Raw genomic sequence first — 20273 nt, 5'->3', positions numbered from 1 at the left:
TTTGGGATCTGGGGACCTAAAAGTAATTTGAGCAAAATAAATTGTCAGAAGTGGGATTTGAACCCACGCCCTCTCACGAGGACCAGAACTTGAGTCTGGCGCCTTAGACCACTCGGCCATCCTGACGCTGACATCGGTGGTGGACGATTCTTAAATTATCTTTATTATTCTAAACTAATGTCAACATTATTATCGTTAGTTTGTTACTATTGTGAGTCCGCTTAGAATTTTAATTTAGAAATTAGAATACTAAAGCAACAAGTCAAAAAAAACTTCTATTTTGAATGATAAATGAGATGAATAATTTAAAATGTAAAAAAAAAAATGACATATAAACTGATGGCAAAAAAAATTATGATATAAACTAATTGTCTCGTTCTTAATGATGTAAAGCATACTAAATGTTGACCGATCTCAAGATCCTCAAATCCCACAAATAGATAAGTGACATTGTTTTGGGATATAAAATCCGTGCAAAATTACTAAGGATTATCACTTATTGATACATAATCATCAAGTTTCCTATGAGGAAAATGGAGGGAATGAGAGAGAAAATTTTAATGAGTTTAATTTAAAAAATAAAAAAAGTGGAGTTAAAAATTTTTAATTAATTTTTCTTACTCTTTTATTTTATATATTTTTTACATCAAAATTTTATAACCTCACTTTTTCAATTTGTTAATAAATTGAGTTCATTTAAATTTTGCTCTCCTCCCTTTCCTTCCCTTGTACCAAAAGCAGCAATATCTTAGAATTTAAATTTGACTAGCTTTATCTCATTTTCTTATCCGATTAAGATAAGATTTATAGTTCAGTTATTCATTTTTATTTAACTTGACATATTTCTCATGCCATTATTTATGTATATCTTATTTTGATGTTGGAAAAAAAATCTTATTTCGTCGATTTGATTTGATATCTATTTATTCTGTATTATAAATGGTTAATATTTTTTTAAAAAAGTATTTAATATAAAGCAAACAAACCGATTATTGGGCTGGATTGGGCAATTATTATCGGGTCAATTTAACCCGAAAAGTTATGTCCGGATTCAGCAGATAATTAAATAAGCAAAAAACTGCAATAAAATCCCACTCAAAATAATTAAATACATAGGCATCTCTTAAAATCATCAAATTATTTTGAAGTCGTAAAAGATCTCATTATAACAAAATGTATAATTTTATCAATACTTGTCATGATAGTTGTCAATTTTTATATTTTAAGTTGTCAATAACTGTTCTTTGAGTTATTAATACAAACTTAAAAAAAAATAATTTAGTAATTAAATAAATAAATTTTTTTACTTCAAACTTCAAAATAATTTAATAATTTAAAGAGATTTTTTGTATTTAATACCCATGTTTCATTAAATAATGGAACGAGCAATTATTAATATCCACGTATCCTGCTCCTGCGGCACCATAGGTCCGTAGTCGTACAGAGAGAGATCGGCGCTGGAAGATCTCTCGGTGGAAGAAATTGAAGCTATCAGATCTATTCGACCGCCTTGTAGATCCACCGTCAAATTATGGCTCCGTTTAGCGGCGATGAGACAGCACCGTTTTTCGGCTTCCTCGGAGCCGCAGCTGCTCTCGTTTTCTCCTGTGAGTTAACCCCCAATACCGTACATCGTTTTTTTTTTTAATCTGTCTGTCGATTTCGTCTGAGATCGATCTGAATTTCTGCTTGCGCGATCTATTTAGTATCTGTTTAATTGTCTTGTTAAGGATTTTTCTGATGCTCGATGTTCAAACTTGTTTGATCCTAAAACAAGTTGAATTTTTCTACTTAATTTAGCTCTTAACTGTTATTTTGGTTGAGACTTTGTTGATGTGGGAAAAGAAGCGAGCGCGATCCTTTTGAATATTTTGGAAAAAAATCGACGTTGATCTAGGGTTTTAATTTGACGTTGATGTTGATCAATTCAGTTGTGCTTTGATTAGTTTTGGGTTACTTGTTGTTGGACATGCCGAATCGTATATTTTATTTAATATGCACTGTAACTCGAATCAGAGTTTGCGTCTTCAGTTCGACAGCTTATTACAAGTATTTTGGTTCAGATCTCATTACAGAGATGCTGTGATCAGCTCCCAATGGGAACCCTATTACAATTCATGTTTTGTTTGGATCTCATGTTGTTTCGAACTCAAGAAACAGCAGACAGAATATGTCTATAGAATTGTTTCAATTGATTTGAAAAGTGACTTCTCTTTGGCGAAAAGAAGGGGTTAGAGGCCTTTTCTTAAAAAGTGACTTCAATTGATGAACTTTAATAATTCGTATGCTTATGTGTTCTCTTATAACTTATTGTTGTATGGCTTATCTCACTTACTATAGGCATGGGAGCTGCCTATGGCACAGCAAAGAGTGGTGTAGGTGTGGCCTCGATGGGTGTCATGAGACCTGAGCTAGTTATGAAGTCCATTGTTCCTGTTGTTATGGCTGGAGTTTTGGGTATTTATGGCCTTATTATTGCTGTTATAATAAGTACGGGGATCAATCCTAAGGCAAAATCTTATTACCTGTTCGATGGTTATGCACACCTCTCCTCTGGTCTTGCCTGTGGGCTGGCTGGTCTCTCTGCTGGCATGGCAATTGGTATTGTTGGTGATGCTGGTGTCAGGTACAACCCTCGAGTATATTTTGATTGATTACTTTTCATATGAGCTTTTTGTAGATCATAATTTCTTTTCCTTGATTCGCACTGGTTCTAAGGTTTTGAGAATTGCAATACTTTTTTGCGGACTTGTGCATGGAAAACGATATGCATACCATTTTACATTATATGCTTTGAATTGATCAAATTAGCATACTCTGCCATGAGTACTTGCTTACATCCGTAACTCTTTCTTGGTAACGCAATTGCCCATACAAGCCATGCCCTTTAAACCTTAAAATATTGCATGATCCCTGTTGGGAAGCCTTTCTCTATGGCAAATTACTGAATCCTAATGCATTGATATGCTTTCCAATGTAAATTTTCCCCTGTGAGTTGTTCATTATCTTTTGCAGAGCAAATGCCCAACAGCCTAAATTGTTCGTTGGAATGATTCTCATCCTTATCTTTGCTGAAGCTCTTGCTCTCTATGGTCTCATTGTTGGTATTATCTTGTCTTCTCGTGCTGGTCAGTCCAGAGCAGATTAGAAAAGGAGTTATGCTGCCAAATATTCTTTCCCCGCCTATTTATTTCAATCTTCCTATTTGTGGTTCGACGTTGTGAATTTTGGTTATCACGAGACTAGTGATTTGGTGGTATCAATCCGGGCTTTAAATTTCACATTTGTTAGTGGGGATTGTTCCATAGGCCCTTTGGCTGTTTTCTGTTTGTATAAGTAGGCGTTCCTTGTCCCAATAAAGCCTCTGAAACTTGGTCTTTTTATTTTTTATAAATTTATTGTCATATGTTCGTAGAACTATATTTTTGGTGGCCGCGTAAGCTATGTATGGTTGATTTTATCATCAATGAAACATCCATGCATTCCTAGTTTTCCCATCACGAGCAGAATCATTACTGTGGCTGTCACGGAACCGGATGGCTGGCCAGTATAGCCGGTGAATGGTTTTGCTAAGGGTTCTGTTGAGTTTTAAGCCGGAGTTCAGCCGCCATTAAATCGGTTCACCGGACGATTACGTTACGAAACCGATTAAACCGTTAGAACTATGAAGTGCTAGGCTTCCTGGTTTGATGTATGGGTCACAGTAGAGGGGAGATGCGCTAGGCCTTATAGTTGTTACGGATATTTTTGGAGAAATTTTAGAGGTGCCTCTTTGAAGTGCGTCCAAAATTTTACTTTAATGCATTGTATAGTGCGATGGTAGAGCTTTTGATGGACGTGAAATTGGACGCTTTTGATGGAAGTGAAATTGGACTTAAAAGTTTGTTTGGTAATGCTCATGGAGTTATGGTATAATTTTTAATTAATATATCTATTTATAATGTGAAAAGACTTATATGTCCTTGACTTTAAAAAACCCTTGCCTACCGTCCCAAGCCATCCCAGTCACTCGCCGACATGGTGATAGCCACTGACCACCACAAAACAACCGCTGACCATAGCAGAAACAACCATGACATTTTTTTCTTAACAAACAACAGCCATTAATAAAGAGATCAAAAACCAAACCCTTCTCACCATCAAGCTTTAACCCTCGAAGAAGATGGAGATGTTTTAGATCCATGGAAGCATGGACTTGAAATCAAAGACCAATGACCTGCCCGCATCCTCCACTATGGCACTATTAATGAACGAGATTGAGGAGGGAGGGGCAATGGATGTAGGCGACAATGATCTCGATTGAAGATTGAGGGGCGACGCAGGTTGAAGAAGCTTCATCTTCACTTTTGGTGGTGCAGTCGTCGCCACAGTGCACTATTGTCGCCATCGACATCCTTGCTATGGTGTGGATTGAGGGGTAAAATGGATACACATCCAATTCTCAGGAACTGGAACTCAATTCCTTGGGGGCTGATGGAATCTACTTCCTCCACGTTTTATAGAAGCGAAGTCCACATGAAAGTAGGTTCCCATGTAACAAACAGCCCATTTGATGGGTTCTGCTTCCACCTCCAATTCAGAGACCCAAGTTCCAATGTACCAAACAGACCATAACGTGTTGACATAAAAATTATATTACCTCCTGTCCTGTTATTAATATAAGAATTAGTTTGATTTTTAATTTAATTCTAAATATAAGACTTCAATCTATTTTATCTCTGATATTTATTTATTTTTTTAAGATAATCTTTATAATAGTTACATATATTAAATGTCCTATCAAATGACACTTAATTGATAAAGGTATTTTAGTAAAAATAACACTATTTATTTTAAATAACTAACTTAACTAATCTTTTTAATCTTTTTTTGTCATAATTAGTTTTTTTGATCTACTCAAATGAGCTAACTACTTTTTATATTAAGAACCGAAGTAGTAATAATAAAAAGAGTTCGGTCGTTACTTTTCTAGTTTTCTTAAGCACGTGCTCCTGAATGTAATGAATTTAAGGGACGCAAAGAGAAAGTCCAGAAGATATGGATACGCAGCAAAAGAAAAAGAGCGATATGGGGAAGGGGCTGTTTGGGTAAGGAAGTTTGGGACGCAATTGGGTTGACTGTTTTTTGCCACATAATTTGTGTGGTTTGGGATGGGCTCGTTTTCTTTACAAGAGCCTGCACTTAATCCTGTAGTATTCTATGTCTTGTTTTCTCTCAGAACTCACAAGTTCTCAATATTTTTTAATACACTGGGAGACTTTGAATCCTTGATCTATATTCTGTACCCACAGCCTACTCCACCTGTAGGTCCTAGAATACCTGAATAAGCCCCAGCAGGAAAGTTCTAAAAAATATAAATATGAAATGTTTATAAAATTTGTGAGTCATAACGATTAAGAATAATATTATTGCCGCTTTATCAAAAATTAAATTTAATATAGTCGTTTCAATTGCAGATCTTTTCTGCTAACAAAAAATTTTGATTATTTTTTCATGAGTTTTTTTTTTTTGCCACCTTAATGGACACTCGGGTTGTGTTTTGTTTTTTGTTACAGAAGAGGGCCCACACCCAATAAGAAAAAGCTAGCCTGTTCCATACTTCCATGAGAAAGTAGCTGCCCGGACCATCTGACCAAACGTACAGCTGTCAAGTGTCAACCTTATCTTTCTCGATCGCTGTCACGTGCTTCCCCTCCCTTGCTCCATCATTGCTCTGTTCCGCGAGTTCATCGGCATAGGTGCTGTGCCTTTCTTTCTCTTTTTTTTCCCCCACGACACCTTAATGGGCTTACTCACGTGTTCGTAATTGCGGCCTGAAAACTTAATGGGCTTATACAAGACCCATGCAACGATGATAGGCAACAAAGTATCGTTTACTTGGGAAGGGCCGACTTATTTTATATTACATACACGTTTTAAAAATCTTATGGCTCACTACAATTGAGCTTAGCTTATTTCTCACAATATGATAAATCAACGATGGAATTCTCGTTGGAAGAGATATTCACAGTTACTGCCCACCAACAGTATCTCAAATAAGGTTATCTCCAATAAGACGATACGGTTAATATGAGAATTTCTTTACCAAAAAAAAACTCACCCGCGTTAGGTGGTTTTCCCTTCAGCCTCTAGTCCCAAAAACAAAACAAATATTTTTTCATTTTTTAACCAAAATGGTTTTGCGTGGATCCATGGCGAAATAAAATGTTAAAAGTTAAATTTCACACATGGCATTAATTCTCTTAAAAAAAAATAATCCTCTGATTTTTAATGTAAAACCTAACTGTTGATTTGATCTTAGTCTTAAATATAAAATCTACTTCTTATATTTATTAATTTTTCTTAAATGATCATTATTGATGCTCCTTCAACCATAATCAACTAGGAGAGTGAGGGAGAGTATCAAGGAAGATGATTATGATGCTTTATGAAAAATGTCATATTTGTTATGATTAACTAACTTACCTAACTTCTTTGATCTAATTAAATTAGTTAAATATATCTTATATTAAGGATATGAAAAGTATAAAATAAAATTTTGATATACATATCTAAAGAACTGGGCATGAAAATCTCATGGCGAAGGGCGAATGAGTGAGTGAATGGCCCAGCAAATACATAAACACCTATCTGCGATGACAACACAGTGAGGGTCCCATCAGAGCAAAAAACATCTAACCGACAGGAGTCAGAGACAGGTCTACCTCGACCACAAATGACTTGTTGTTTATACCATGACAAATTAACATTTACTCCGCCAGAGAGGCAGAAACGACTCGAATAAAAAGAATTTGCACAAAAAAAGATGAATGAGAAGAATTGAGCCACGTCACAGTAATAATAATAATAGCGGGCTCGAATAAAAAGAATTTGCACAAAAAAAGATCAATTCATTTATTGGAGTGGGGAAGAGAGAGCAGCTCATTCCTACTCAATGCCGAGTCAGTCTCTGCTCAGCTCATATGGCCCACTCTTGGTTTTTATTCCATCTTCACCTCCTTGTCCTTGCCTATCTTTGATCTTATTTCCTTTTATAGGAATAATTTCTTTAACTAAATCCTTCCCAAGTAAATTTCAGAATTCATGCACGGTTGACTCCAGTCAAGATGCGTAGAATGAGAAAGGAAAAATTGTGGAGACACTGTGTGTGAGAGTACAAAGGTTCATTGTTCGCATCTTTGGGTTTTTTTTTTTTTTGTGCTTTTATACATTCATTAAAATTGGATTGATCACCAACAAGCGTTGGTCTAAGTGGAAGAGACTTGAACACCTTATATATCATGTCCTGGGTTTAATCTTTGGGATGGTGTGTATTCTGAAAGATTAGTTTCTTACTGTTCGGATAAGAAGATACTCTGAGTAATCCAAAAAAAAATTTGGATTGATGAAATCTTTGGGATGGGCCAGCGCATGTTTGGAATACATTGCAACTGAGAAGGATATGCCATTTCATAATTAAATGCTTCCTATTCCGGCAATATCCTATATTATTATCATTGACCCAGCCTTTTGCTGCCACGCTGCATAAGAGTTATGATATGAACCTAACATTTTCAAGAGTTGACGTCACGTTGTCCACATGTGATGGCCTCCCAAAGCCTTGCATTTGTTTAGGAGGAACCCACAGCTCAACTGCTAGTCATGGATTATCTTTCTATCTATGAGCTGGTAGATATTCCATCCGGTCTTTAATATAAAATTTTGGTTTGTAGTTTAATCCATATTGCAAATTGAATCTCATGTGAAAAAACCGAAGAAAGTTCTATCAAATAAAATCACAAGTATATGCAAGATGACATGCCTGTAATGTTTTGAATGTAGCTTCTAAATGCATAAAAGAGTGCTTTAATTTTGAGCTTTTATGATGATCCCAAAAAAGAATTAGTTAGATTTCGAGATGAATGCACAAAATTGATGTAGATGATGCGTCTTGGAAGTTATCTTACTGAGAAGTTGATTTGATTAGGCAGGTTTTTTTAAGGAGGAAAAAAACAATAGTCCATTCGTTAAGAAAATGTCACGTACTACGAGATCCTAATAGGTAGATAATTAATCTGCACGGATTGAGAATATTAGTTAAGTAGGCTATTACTTATTAGTAACAAATGTGTATTGACTTTTATGAATTATCCTATTTAATCATATACATTAGAACTACCTCTTGATGTAAACTCCTTACAATCAGTGGAGATAATTTGGAGAAAACATAATAAATTTGGAAGACAAAATGGATTGAGATATTATATTTAGAATCAAATTTAATTTTTAAACTAGCTCTTATATTTAAAACAAGAGGTAGTATTATTTAGTCCTTGTCATATATAGAATAAAATTGTAAAATAATTATATAAGAAAAATCTACAAGTCTCCTTAGAATTTGCGGAATCTATTTTTTACAAACATGGCCCAAGGCCCAACTACAGCTAACCTTCTCCTGCCTAGCTCCAACTCCGACCACATCGTCCAGTTTACTTTCACTTTCAAACCAGTTTCGTACTTTCAACGGAGGCTGCAACCATATCTCTATTTTTGTTTTCATTACCAAAACTTAATTCTTTTGATAAATCGGTAGTTATGCTGTAAATAAGCTTTCTATTAAGTACTGATACAAAATACATGCTATTAAAAATAAAATAAAAAAACAATAACAACGTGATATCTTGATTAGACGACATAATAGTAACGAACTGAATAATGATACGCCATTTCAAATGCTTGTGTATTTCAGAAGCAGATCAAAGTGTGACCAAATTCCCCTCCCCAGATGTCTTCAGTTCAAGAACTTATATATACTCCCTCCAGTTCATAATATAAGAAGTCAGTTAACTTTTCCCATATGCCAAGAAATTAAAGTCTAGTCATTTAATTTGTCGTAAAATGATAGAGCTTTTCTATTTTACACCTAAAAAAATAATAAAGTTGTCTTTAATGTTATACTTTTATTATCTCTCATCTCTCTCCCTTCTCTTCTATATTTAATTATTCTCATTTTTACATTATGGGCCAGAGGGAGTGTATATATATAATTTCAACTCATTTAATCTAATGTACATTGAGTAAGTAATAAATAAAAATGCTTACATCGCGACTTAAACAAGTGAGCAGAGTTTGAATATACCTAATTTTTTTAGGTATATAGATGTAATACGTAGCTAATTGATGTACGAGAAATAAACATAGGTAGGTGGAGGTGAAGCTGATATTGTCATGGGACCGGAAAGTTGAATGTCGGCTGATTGTGACAGACGACAATTTAGTGGCAGGTGCTTTAGCCAAAAAAAACTCTCAATGATAACCCAGATTTCCTGATCCTGGGCCCTGATGGTGTTCTTGCTTTTTTAGCCTCTGAAGGCATAGGATAGTCTTTGGTTTTCTTTCTTTTATTGCTTTCCTTTGTATTAAAAAAAAAAAAAAAGTGGGTAGGTGGAGGTTGATGCGGCAAACCAAAATCAAACAAGTTAAAGAAATATAAGTATTGACCATAATTTCGTGGTGTTGATTGCATGCCATCAATCAATGTACATTTGTTTCCTCCGTGGCTTAAACTTAGGCTGAAGAGAATTGAAGTAATATTATTGATTATGAAAGACAGTCCTTACATCTACGAGGGTTCATAGAGTGATCCAATATATATACAGAGTAACCAACAAACATGGACTTAGGCACAATAACCCAAACAGCCTATTTACACTTATTCCTACACCAAGTAAATTTCAGAATTCAAGCATGGTTGAACCCAGTCAACATGCGTAGAATAAGAAAGAAAAAATTGTGGAGAAACTATACATAGGTTTCACTGTAAGCATCTTTGGGATTTGGTTTTTTGGAGTTTTTGTATATTCATCAAAATTGGATTGATCAAAACTTGATTTGTGCTTGGGATGGGCTAGTGCATGTTTGGAATATATTGCAACTGAGAGGGATATACCATTCCATAATTAAATGCTTCATATTCTTGCAATGTCCCGCGTTATTATTACCAACCTAGCCTTTTGCTGCCACGTTGCATTTTGTACTCTCATTCTTAACTTAAAGAGTTATGATATGAACCCAACATTTTCAAGAGTTGAGGTCACATTGTCTGTTTGTGATGGCCTCCCAAAGCCTGAAAATTGTTTAAGAGGAGCACGTAGCTCAACTGCTAGCCATGGAATATCTTTCTATGAGCCAGTGGATATTTCATCCGGTCTTTAATATAAGATTTAATTTATAATCTAATACATATTGCAAATTGAATCTTATATTAAAAACTGAATAAAGTTTTGTCAAATAAAATCACAAGTATATGCTAGATGACATGCTTGTAATGTTTTGAATGTAGCTTTTAAATGCATAAAAGAATGTTTTAATCTTGAGCTTGTATGTTGATCCAAAAAATGAATTAGTTAGATTTCGAGATGAATGCACAAAATTGATGTAGATGATGTGTCTTGGAAGTTATTTTACTAAGAAGTTGATTTGATTAGGCAAATTTTTTAAGGGGAAAAACAATAGTCTAATAATCTACTTTATATATAAAATCTCGTAATGCCCGATTGAATTAGAAATGGTTTAATACCCGATTGGATTGGACACGGGTTAGATTCCCAGCTAGAGCTTAAGTAGCCTCATTACTGTTCCAAATATCCCCCTATTAATTGACATTACCAGGCTAGTTTGACAATCTCAGTGAGCTAGTTATTTTTTAACGCTTTCAAAAGAGATCTTTTATTTTGTCTCTTCACTTTGTGCTCAATTAATAAAATAATCTACAAAATATGCCTAACATCTTATTGTGGCATGTGTTATAAGAAAGTAGATTGCCAAAGGTTTCGCTATACACTCCTTGCTATATATACTCTGATCTTACATATGTCTTCAATTCAAGAACTTATATATACTCCCTCCAGTTCATAATATAAAGTATGTTAACCTTTTTCACATGCCACAAAGTTAAAATTTAGTCATTAAATTTGTATAAAACTTTTCTATTTTACGCTTAAAAATGATAAAGTTCTCTTTAATGTTATGCTTTTATTATTTCTCATCTCTCTCCCTTCCTCTCCTATATTTAATTACTCTCACAACGTCTTATATTTTGAACCATAATTTGCTTCTAACTGACATTTAATATCGTAGACCACAGGGAGTATATACACAGATAATTTCAATTCATTTAAATTTAATGCATGTTGAGTAAGTAATATATAAAAATGCTTACATCGTGACTTAAACAAGTGAGTAGAGTTTGAATATACCTAATTTTTTTAGGTATAGAGATGCGATACGTAGCTAATTGAGGTACGTGAAATAAACATTGGTAGGTGGAGGTTGATATATGCTTTTAAAAGTCAACATGCCTTCAATTAGGAAGGAAACAAAAAAAACTGGGGAAACACGATCGAGGACCAAGGGGGTGTTTGGGTGATTTTTTCCCAAACCATTAAAAAAAAAACTATGGTTTTGGGAAAAGCAAAAATTGTTTTCTTTTGGAAAAAAAAAGAGAGAGTGTGAGAGCCTATAAGATATGTATCTTGTTGTTTTTTTTATAAACATATTTTTTTATAAATATATTTAATCTTATATCTTATAAATATATATACATATTAATTATTTATTAATTATATTATCTTATGTATTATTAATTATGTTAATAAAAAATATATTATTAACAATTTTATTCCTTCAAATTAAAATATATCATAAAATATATTTTTTTCTATAATTATCATATTAACTTATGCCTTTTTTAGTAATTTGTACATGTAAAAAGTACTTCTGGTAACAACTATCCAAACACTCTCACTTCTCAAAATCACTTTTTCACAAAATCTATTCTTCAAAAAATCTATTCTCCCCAGAATCTATTCTCCAGAAGCTATTCTCCAAACCATGGTTTGGTTATATCCAAACACCTCCCAAAACAATAATGCAAGGGGTGGTTGAGGATGGTGAAGGATGGATGATTGTGAGGATATGATTTATAAAAAAGAAATGGGGAAACATTATCTGAGACTACTGGGACGCTGAGTGACATATTTGGTTATATTACAGGACCTGAACAAATTAGGTCATTCTATTTCTATTGGTTTTTTTTAATTATAATTGCCAAATAGATAAATTGAACCAGTGATGATAACCTCATCTAGGCACTCATTATGTATGCTGATGCAGGCCCCCATATTTTTCTTTCTTCGGCCTTGTCTTCTTCACATGCCTTGTTCCCTTCTTTGTCCTGTACATCTTTGGATTCTCTCTCTCTCTGTTTTTTTTTGCTTTAACAGGCATGTACAATTTTGGGACCCCAGTAACGAGCAACTAACTTTAACGTCATTTGTGTTTAACTGGCGTTTTTTTAATGGATTGATTCAGTAAGAAATTTTAATCTGGAGTTGTATGCATCAGTGATTCATGCTTGTTGTAATTAAAAGAAGAAGAAGAAAAGAATAAATATTGAGATTTGTTTCTTCTTCTGGGTAATGTGTCGTGGGAGATTTTGGTCAGTTTATGGGGAAGGTTGGTTATGAAAAGTGACTCAATTGTTGGCCAAAAAAAACAAAGGTGACTCAATTATTTGGATTTTTGTTTATGTGGCGAATCAAAACTGTGCAATCATGAATTCCACAGTGTCCCACTCAGCTCCACGCTCCGGCCCGACACTCTCCTGACCTAATCTCGTCCTTCCTTTAAAGTACTCTACTCGTCTCAGTCCAAAAAGAAAAAAAAGAAAAAAGTACTCTACTCGTCATCATTATCATTTCCATAAATAAATAAATGGGGTTCACGAGGCCTTGAAATACTCTTCTATCCTCGTATCTTATTTATAAATTTTAAATTTAAAAATACGTATTGTGATACATTTTAATTTTATTTTTAATTATTTATTTTATCTTATTTGCCATATAGTCTCATTGCACTTTTTATATATTTTCTTCGATTATTTTTCTCATATATTATAAAGACATATTTAAAAATAAAAGTATATTTCTTACATATTTATTGCTCTTAACTACTCCCTCCGTTCCTTATTATAAGAGACGAATAACCGAATTACGTTGATCAAAAAAACAGTTAAAATTAGTTAAGGACAATTAATATGTAAAAAGTATAATTTTTTTTCCAAAAATGCCCTCATTAATAAGGAGAGAGAACATGAGAGAGAACAATGGTAATTTATTAAAAGAAAGAGAAGTGGGAAGGAAAGAGAGTGTGAGTTGGAGACAATAAATATGGGTAAAATAGGAAATCAACACAAAAAAGTAGAGACAACTTTTAAGTGTCTCTTATATATAGGAACATGCCATAAACACCAAATGTCTCTTATAATAAGGAACGGAGGGAGTAATTTTTTTAATTACATACAAATCAATTATTTGAAACTTATAATAGCACCGAATTAACGGATAGGTATGAGATAGTATTATTTTTATTGTCGGCAAGGCATGGTGTTTAGCAGCCAATGAGTGTGATGGCAATTGGATCGTGAAATTAAAAGCTCTCCAATATATTCATCTCAATACCAATGTTGCCGCCGTCTTTATTCTGCATTTCATATCCTAATTATTTCTACGTCATCTCATTCTGTATGAACGCAATTTCAGGACACTTTCCTGCTAAATATAAAAACTAGTTGACTAATTTGATGAGATTAAAGAAAGAAGTTAAGTTAGTTATTTATAATAAATATGTGTTATCTTTCGTAAAATATTCTTACTAATCAAGTGTATTAGCTAGAACTACTATTATTAGAAGGACTACCTTAAAAAAATACTCCTTCAGTCCTTAATATAAAACCCATTTAACTAATTTGATTAAATTAAGAAAGTTAGATAAGTTAGTTAATTATAAAAAATGTGACACGTTTGTCCTAAAATACCATAATCATCTCTCTTAATACCTCCTCTTCCTCTTCTACTTGATTATGGTTGAGGGAGTATCGATAGGGATAATTTAGAGATTGATAAATATGAGAAATGGATCTTATATTTATGACCAAAACTAAATCAACAATTGGGTCCTATATTAAGGATCGGAGAAGTACATAAATAAGAGAGATAAAGTAGATTGAGGTCTTATATTTAAAACTAAAATAAAAATCAAATAAGATCTTGTATTAAGCACGGGAGGTAGTGTGTGTATTTACAATTAGGTACGCCCTTCATGCGCACTACCAACAATCAGTTATCTATCTCTCTTGTAGTGCTTGAAGCACATAAATGCTTAAAAAGGTTAAAAAGAATGATTTGAATAAACACTCTTATTAAACCGCGACTCTTGGGCAGGCAAGCTACCAGCGCCAGAGACGAAAATGAGCGTCGTTCTATCTGATTCGGTTGTCCAAACATATACAGTTGGCCAAAATATATGTATAAATTAATAATAAACAAAACAAATATTGTATATAGCTCTCAATCACAATCTTCGTATATATGATGATAATAGTAAATATTTGTTTGGCAAATCAGGCAACGCAGAGTAGCAGAAGCTCAAAAAGAATTCAACATTTAAAAAAAGAAAAGAAAAGAAAGATAATACTAAAACAAATGTATCGTTAAAGTTTAAACACGTCATTTAGTTGTCTGCTATTGATTAATGGTGAGCTCATTAAAGAAGTTCCCCTGTTCCCATTATCATTTTTCAAAAACCGACCAGCCACAGGTTTAAAGTAATAATGAGCTGATGATAACACTTTTTTTTCACAATTAATCTTTGCAAGCAATTTAGTTGTGCTTTTTTTAAAAAAAAATTTTACATCTTTCTATCGACTTTCGTCCTCAATGTCTTATTGTAAAAAAAATTACATAATTGTCAATAAATATCGGTTCAATTGGTAAAAATTTAACTCAAGATTGTGAGTTCGATCGGGGAGGGGGGGAACCTGTTGACGTGGACGACCTATAAGGTCTCTTTTACACACACACACATTTATATATAAAAGAATACTTGACAACTCTGTAGGCGTGCAAACAAATAAATTATTTTATATAGATGTCAAGGTGGCTTAATTACAAGCTTAGTGGTTAAAGAGGTTTTTTTGGACCTAAAGTGATTATGGGATAATTCTTTATTTTTTCATATATAATTCCTTCCACTATTGAATTCATGACACATGGTTATGGTCTAATCATTTTCAATTACAAAAAAAAAATTACAATTAGTTTCCACCCAAGAAAATTAAAACAAAAAAGTCCCTTAAAATCATGAAATTATTCTGACCGCGATGGTTATCAATCCTTACACCTTGAGTTGTCAACCACTGCTCTTTTAATTATCAATGCAAACTTTAAAAAAAAAAGGTAATTTGGTAATTAAACAAATAAAATTTATTGTAAAAAAGTCCCTTAGGATTTTAGAATAATTTCATGATTTTAAGAGACATTTTTGTATTTAGTTTCTTTGGGTGGGACCTAATTGTAATTTTCCCTACAAAAAAAGTATGAATGATGACCTAAAGTGGCTAAAGAGCTAGAAGTTACTATCTCTACCTCCAGTTCAAAAAATAAATTAAACTTTTTTTAAAATGTTGTTCTTTTTATAAGATAACATTCTTTTTTGTTTAAGTATTTAATGATTTTTTTTAATTTTAATATGTTCTCTTTTCTTTTTAATTTATTTATTACATCTTTTATTTATTATCTTCATTAATAAGGGTATATTAGAAAAAACAAATATATGCCTTATACATTTATTATTTTAAATTGATTTTAATTAGTTTCTTGATAAACGTAAATAGATAAAATTTAACTTATACCTTAAACCGGAAGGGGTAAGATTTCTACTTTCTTTTTTTAATATTAATAAAAAATTCGTCAGGGTAAATTCGATCCCGTGACTCATCAAGCCGAATGCAAGCTTTACGGCTCAAAAAATGCTTCCAAAGATGCTTATTGGCCAAACTTTTTAACCCTTTTTTAAATTGTTCACATATCATGAGGATAGTTAAATTATTTAATTTCTTTTCAATGCCACCCGCACATAGTCAGATTAAACAATATGAACTTATACCGGTCTGATAAATATTGGAATTATGCCTGTGATTTCCAGAAGTGAGGAATCACTTCTGGAAGGAATACATAATAAAATCGTGTCATTATTCGCTATTCTAATTCTATGAGTGTCATTTTTTACTGAAATCAAAGTTGCGATTCCATGGAGATTTGAATATAATGCCAGAATCTCATTAAAAAAAAAGAAAATAAAACCAAAATAATATAAATTTATAAGATTTAATTGCAATATTGTCCTAAAATTTAAAAAATTAGTTGAAGTGAGTTAACAAATATCAAAGATTTGAACAACTTTCGAAACTGCTCTTTATCGTCAAGTAATTATTCAAGTTAATTGAATCCTGCCGGGCGATGTGATTATATTTAGTACCCAATAGTTATTGAAACAAAACTACCCCGAATACGAAAATATGTGTGCTTAGAAAAAATAATAATAAGGGTCTTACAAACAACATAAGAAAACATATTAAATTTGTAAAAGATCATATACTCCTCCGGTCTTTAATATAGGACATAATTGTTGAGTTGGTTTTGGTCCTAAATATAAGGCTCATTTTTCATATTTATCAATGTTCTCTAAATTACCCTTATGGATACTCCCTCAACCATAATCAAATAGAAGAGAGAGATGAGGTATTAAGAAAGATGATTATGATGTTTTAGGAAAAATGTGTCACTTTCCTTATAATTAACCAGTTTACCTAACTTCCTTAATCTAATCAAATTAGTTAAATGGGTCTTATATTAAGGACCGAATGAGTGCTATTTATAGTCTGTCAACAAAATCTTATAACTAGAATAGAAACTAATATTATTTATAAATTATGAATAATATGCATCTCACGTATCATGCAGAATATGAGCCTAGTAGTCAAGTCGTCAATGACAAATTTAAATAATTAAATCTCATACAGTAAATTTTATGAGTAAAACAGTAAAAAGATTTTTTCTTTAAAAAAAATTAATATTACCTTCAATCATTAATATAAAAGCAATTTAACTAATTTGAGTAGGTTAAAAAATTAATTTAGTTAGTTATTTGTAATAAATAAGTATTGTCTTCTCTAAAATATCCTTATTAATCATGTGTATTAGTTAAAACTAATATTTGATAAAACTTTTTAATATGTATAATTAATTATCTTAAAAAATATACAAATATAAAATAAATTAAATTAACATTTTATAGTTAGAATTAAATTAAATATTAAACTATTTTTTATATCAATGATTAGAGATGGCATCGTGCTTCTTAGTTCTTATCTTTATAGAAAGATGCATGTGTTGTGTGTCCCGTCGGTCGGACCAAGCCAATTGAAAAGTGCCCCGCTATCATTGTTGCCGCTGACAGTGTCAGTTAATTAGCTGAAATTTTCAATTCAATATTTCTATATTATGATTAATTAATGCTTTAATTTAGTGTTTATTCGAGATTCTTTGTCTTTCACTAATATTGGATGCTACCTCTTATTTTTAATATAAAGTTTTATTTGATTTTTATATTGATTATAAGTATAAGACTTTAATTTACAGTATTTCTCATATTTATATATATTTTTAAGATGGTCTTTTTAATAATAATAATTCTATCTTTAATATATGACCTAATTATTGAGTTGATTTTAGTTCTAAATATAAGACCTATTTATCATATTTATTAATTTTTTTAAATTACTCGCACGGATACTCCCTCAACCATATAATCAAGTAGAAGAGGGAGAGAGGATATTAAGGAAGATGATTATAGTGTTTTAGATAAAACATGTTATATTTCTTATAATTAACTAACTTACTTAACTTTCTTAATGTAATCAAGTTAGTTAAATAAGTCTTATAGTAAGGATCAGAAGAGTACTTGGTTATCAAAGTTGTTTTAAGAATGACAACATTTATTTATTATAAATAACTTTTTTTAGTCAAATATTTACTTTAACCATATTGATTAAAAATAATAAATATATTAAAACCATATTTTTGTTTTCAAATACTCTTCCAGTCTTAAATATAAAACCTTTATACTCACGAGTATAAGAGTTTTATATTTAGAAAGTATAAGGATTTTATATTTAGGATCGAAGTATATTATGTGTGAAAAAAATATAATAAGAAAAAGTTTTTTGTTCTCGCAAGAAAACAATACTTGGCCCCTTTGCGCGACACGTGGATGGTTTTATTCCTTCGAATCTCCGCGGGCTCGGCGCGTGGGGCCCATGCTCATCACTCGGCCAACCGTAAAGACTGTCCAATTTGTTGGAAGGCTTTTGATTGGGCCCCACGAAGGCATTTCTACACGTGGCATTATCTTATATGACCCCTTTTCTTTGTTTCCTTGGGCTTATTATCTCCTACCGTTAATTAAGTAACCATGGCATCAAAACGCGCGGCCACAGTGACACCTTCCTGTCGAACAAATAAAATTTTATTTTATCGCCTATGTCTTATTTCACATATTTATTAAATCATTGTTATATTATTAAATACTATAAAAATAAATCTTCGAATATAAAAATATGTGTGCATAGTGTGTCTACATTCGTATGTCTATAACTATGCACATTCTTAGATTTTGAATTATAAAACCACATGATATGCTCATATATGACCTACATTTTCAAAAGCTGTTGGACAAAGAGATGGCTTTATTATTTTCCTTTTTATATTATTGTACGACCACATGCGTTTTCAGCGCATGCTTGGTTCAATTTCATAGCACATCAAAATTATAGGTAATCTACTGATCTTAATGCATTTTATTAATTTACGGTATTTGATTGGCACAAATAGATAATTTAATACTCCTCCGGTCCTTAATATAAGACCCATTTAACTAATTTGATTGGATTAAGGAAGTTAGGTAAGTTAGTTAATTATAGGAAAAGTAACACATTTTTCCTAAAACATCATAATCATCTTTCTTAATACCCCACCTCCCTCTTCTACTTGATTATGGTTAAGAGAGTATCTATAGGGGTAATTTAGAGAAAATTAATAAATATGAGAAATGGGTCTTATATTTAGAACCAAAATCAACTCAAGAATTGGGTCCTATATTAAGGACTAGAGGAGTATAATTCTTATCACAACAAATTGAAAATTCTCATTACATAGTTTTAGGTCGGACTTTATTAAAAAGAAAGTAAAAAAAAAAACAATAAAAGTTAACAAAACAAAATATTTGCCACATGATTTTACAAAATATCTCAATGATTGGTCCGATAAATTAAATTTTAGTTTTAATTCATACGCATGAAATATTTCAAATGCCTATAAATTGGCTCCAAATATTTTTATTTTTTAGCCTAAGAATTTAGACCCCAAATAATGATAAAAACAATGTATAAAAAATAAAATTGAAGAACATTAAAAAATCTTTTAAATATTATGAAATAAATACAATAAAAGAATTAATAACGGAGGAGTTGAGGCGGGCCTAGAATAGTACTCCTCCGATCCTTATTATAAGACCCAATTTGACTTTTTATTTGGTCCTAATTATAAGACCCAATCCATTTTCTCTCTTATATTTATGCATTTTTTTCCAAGATAATCCTTCTAATAATGATAGTTTTAGCCAATATACTTAATTAGCAAGGATATTTTAGGAATAACAACACTTATTTATTATAAATAACCAACTTAACTTACTTCCTTAATCTCCTCAAATAAGTCAATTGGGTCTTATAATTAGGACCGGATGAGTATTTATTTTGAAGAGGACAGTGTACGACCACGTGCACGCTCTCTGGTCCCTGCGTCTCAGCAATTATGACCGAGCAACCCCACGAAGGTGCATGAAATGGCTAATAAGAGGCTAATATTCTATTCCCTTAAATTTGAACTCAATTTGGTATTGGTTTTTGAAATTTTAAACATGTGTTATTGGTTTCTGAAATTATATTCATTTCAGAGTGTTGGTCCCCGATATCTTGATACTGTTAAAATTTTTAACATGACATTAACATTGTTAACTAATGAGGTGGACGCATAGGCTGACTTATACGTGGCATATGATCTAGACATGAAATTATTAAAAAAAAAAAGAAAAAGACAATCATATGCAGAATGCGCGCGCACGACAAACACTAGAAGGGAAACAAAGGGAAATGGTTTAGACAAAATCTCCACAAGTTGTCGAGAAAGAGGTTAGAGATTTAGGACAGAGGGGAAGGCTCTCGGTGAAGGCAAACCACGCCCCTGTGGAATAAAGTGTTTGCTTTGGTTTGGATTAGTAAAACAGAGCATTTAAATATCATGTTACAAATAGTCCACATGAACTTGGAATATGAT

The 20273-nt window shown here is 32.2% G+C and overlaps 1 protein-coding gene and 1 non-coding gene across 2 annotated transcripts; one reads left to right on the top strand and one right to left on the bottom strand.

Moving 5' to 3' along the window:
* Positions 1 to 42: 42 nt before the first annotated feature.
* Positions 43 to 126, bottom strand: TRNAL-CAA (transfer RNA leucine (anticodon CAA)). The gene has a single exon. It is a non-coding gene; the product is annotated as a tRNA-Leu (tRNA).
* A 1291-nt stretch (positions 127 to 1417) lies between these two features.
* Positions 1418 to 3493, top strand: LOC114725637 (V-type proton ATPase 16 kDa proteolipid subunit). Its single transcript, XM_028912164.1, has 3 exons — positions 1418 to 1607; positions 2341 to 2626; positions 3016 to 3493. The coding sequence occupies exons 1-3, from the start codon at positions 1532 to 1534 to the stop codon at positions 3146 to 3148; spliced, it is 495 nt and encodes a 164-aa protein (XP_028767997.1). The 5' UTR covers positions 1418 to 1531; the 3' UTR covers positions 3149 to 3493.
* The last annotated feature ends 16780 nt before the right edge of the window (positions 3494 to 20273 follow it).

This window comes from Neltuma alba, unplaced genomic scaffold, assembly GCF_004799145.2.
Source record: "Neltuma alba isolate B1F8T4 unplaced genomic scaffold, ASM479914v2 tig00012259_pilon, whole genome shotgun sequence".
Classification (NCBI taxonomy): domain Eukaryota; kingdom Viridiplantae; phylum Streptophyta; class Magnoliopsida; order Fabales; family Fabaceae; genus Neltuma; species Neltuma alba.
Note: the sequence above shows the minus strand (reverse complement) of the source record. Positions and strands in the feature narration are given on the sequence as shown.

Excerpts from the sequence above, each read along its gene's own strand:
- LOC114725637 (XM_028912164.1), top strand. The coding sequence starts at position 1,532 with ATGGCTCCGTTTAGCGGCGATGAGACAGCACCGTTTTTCGGCTTCCTC. Across the intron at positions 1,608-2,340 it reads AGCTGCTCTCGTTTTCTCCT|GCATGGGAGCTGCCTATGGC; the intron begins GTGAGTTAACCC and ends CACTTACTATAG. Across the intron at positions 2,627-3,015 it reads GTTGGTGATGCTGGTGTCAG|AGCAAATGCCCAACAGCCTA; the intron begins GTACAACCCTCG and ends TATCTTTTGCAG.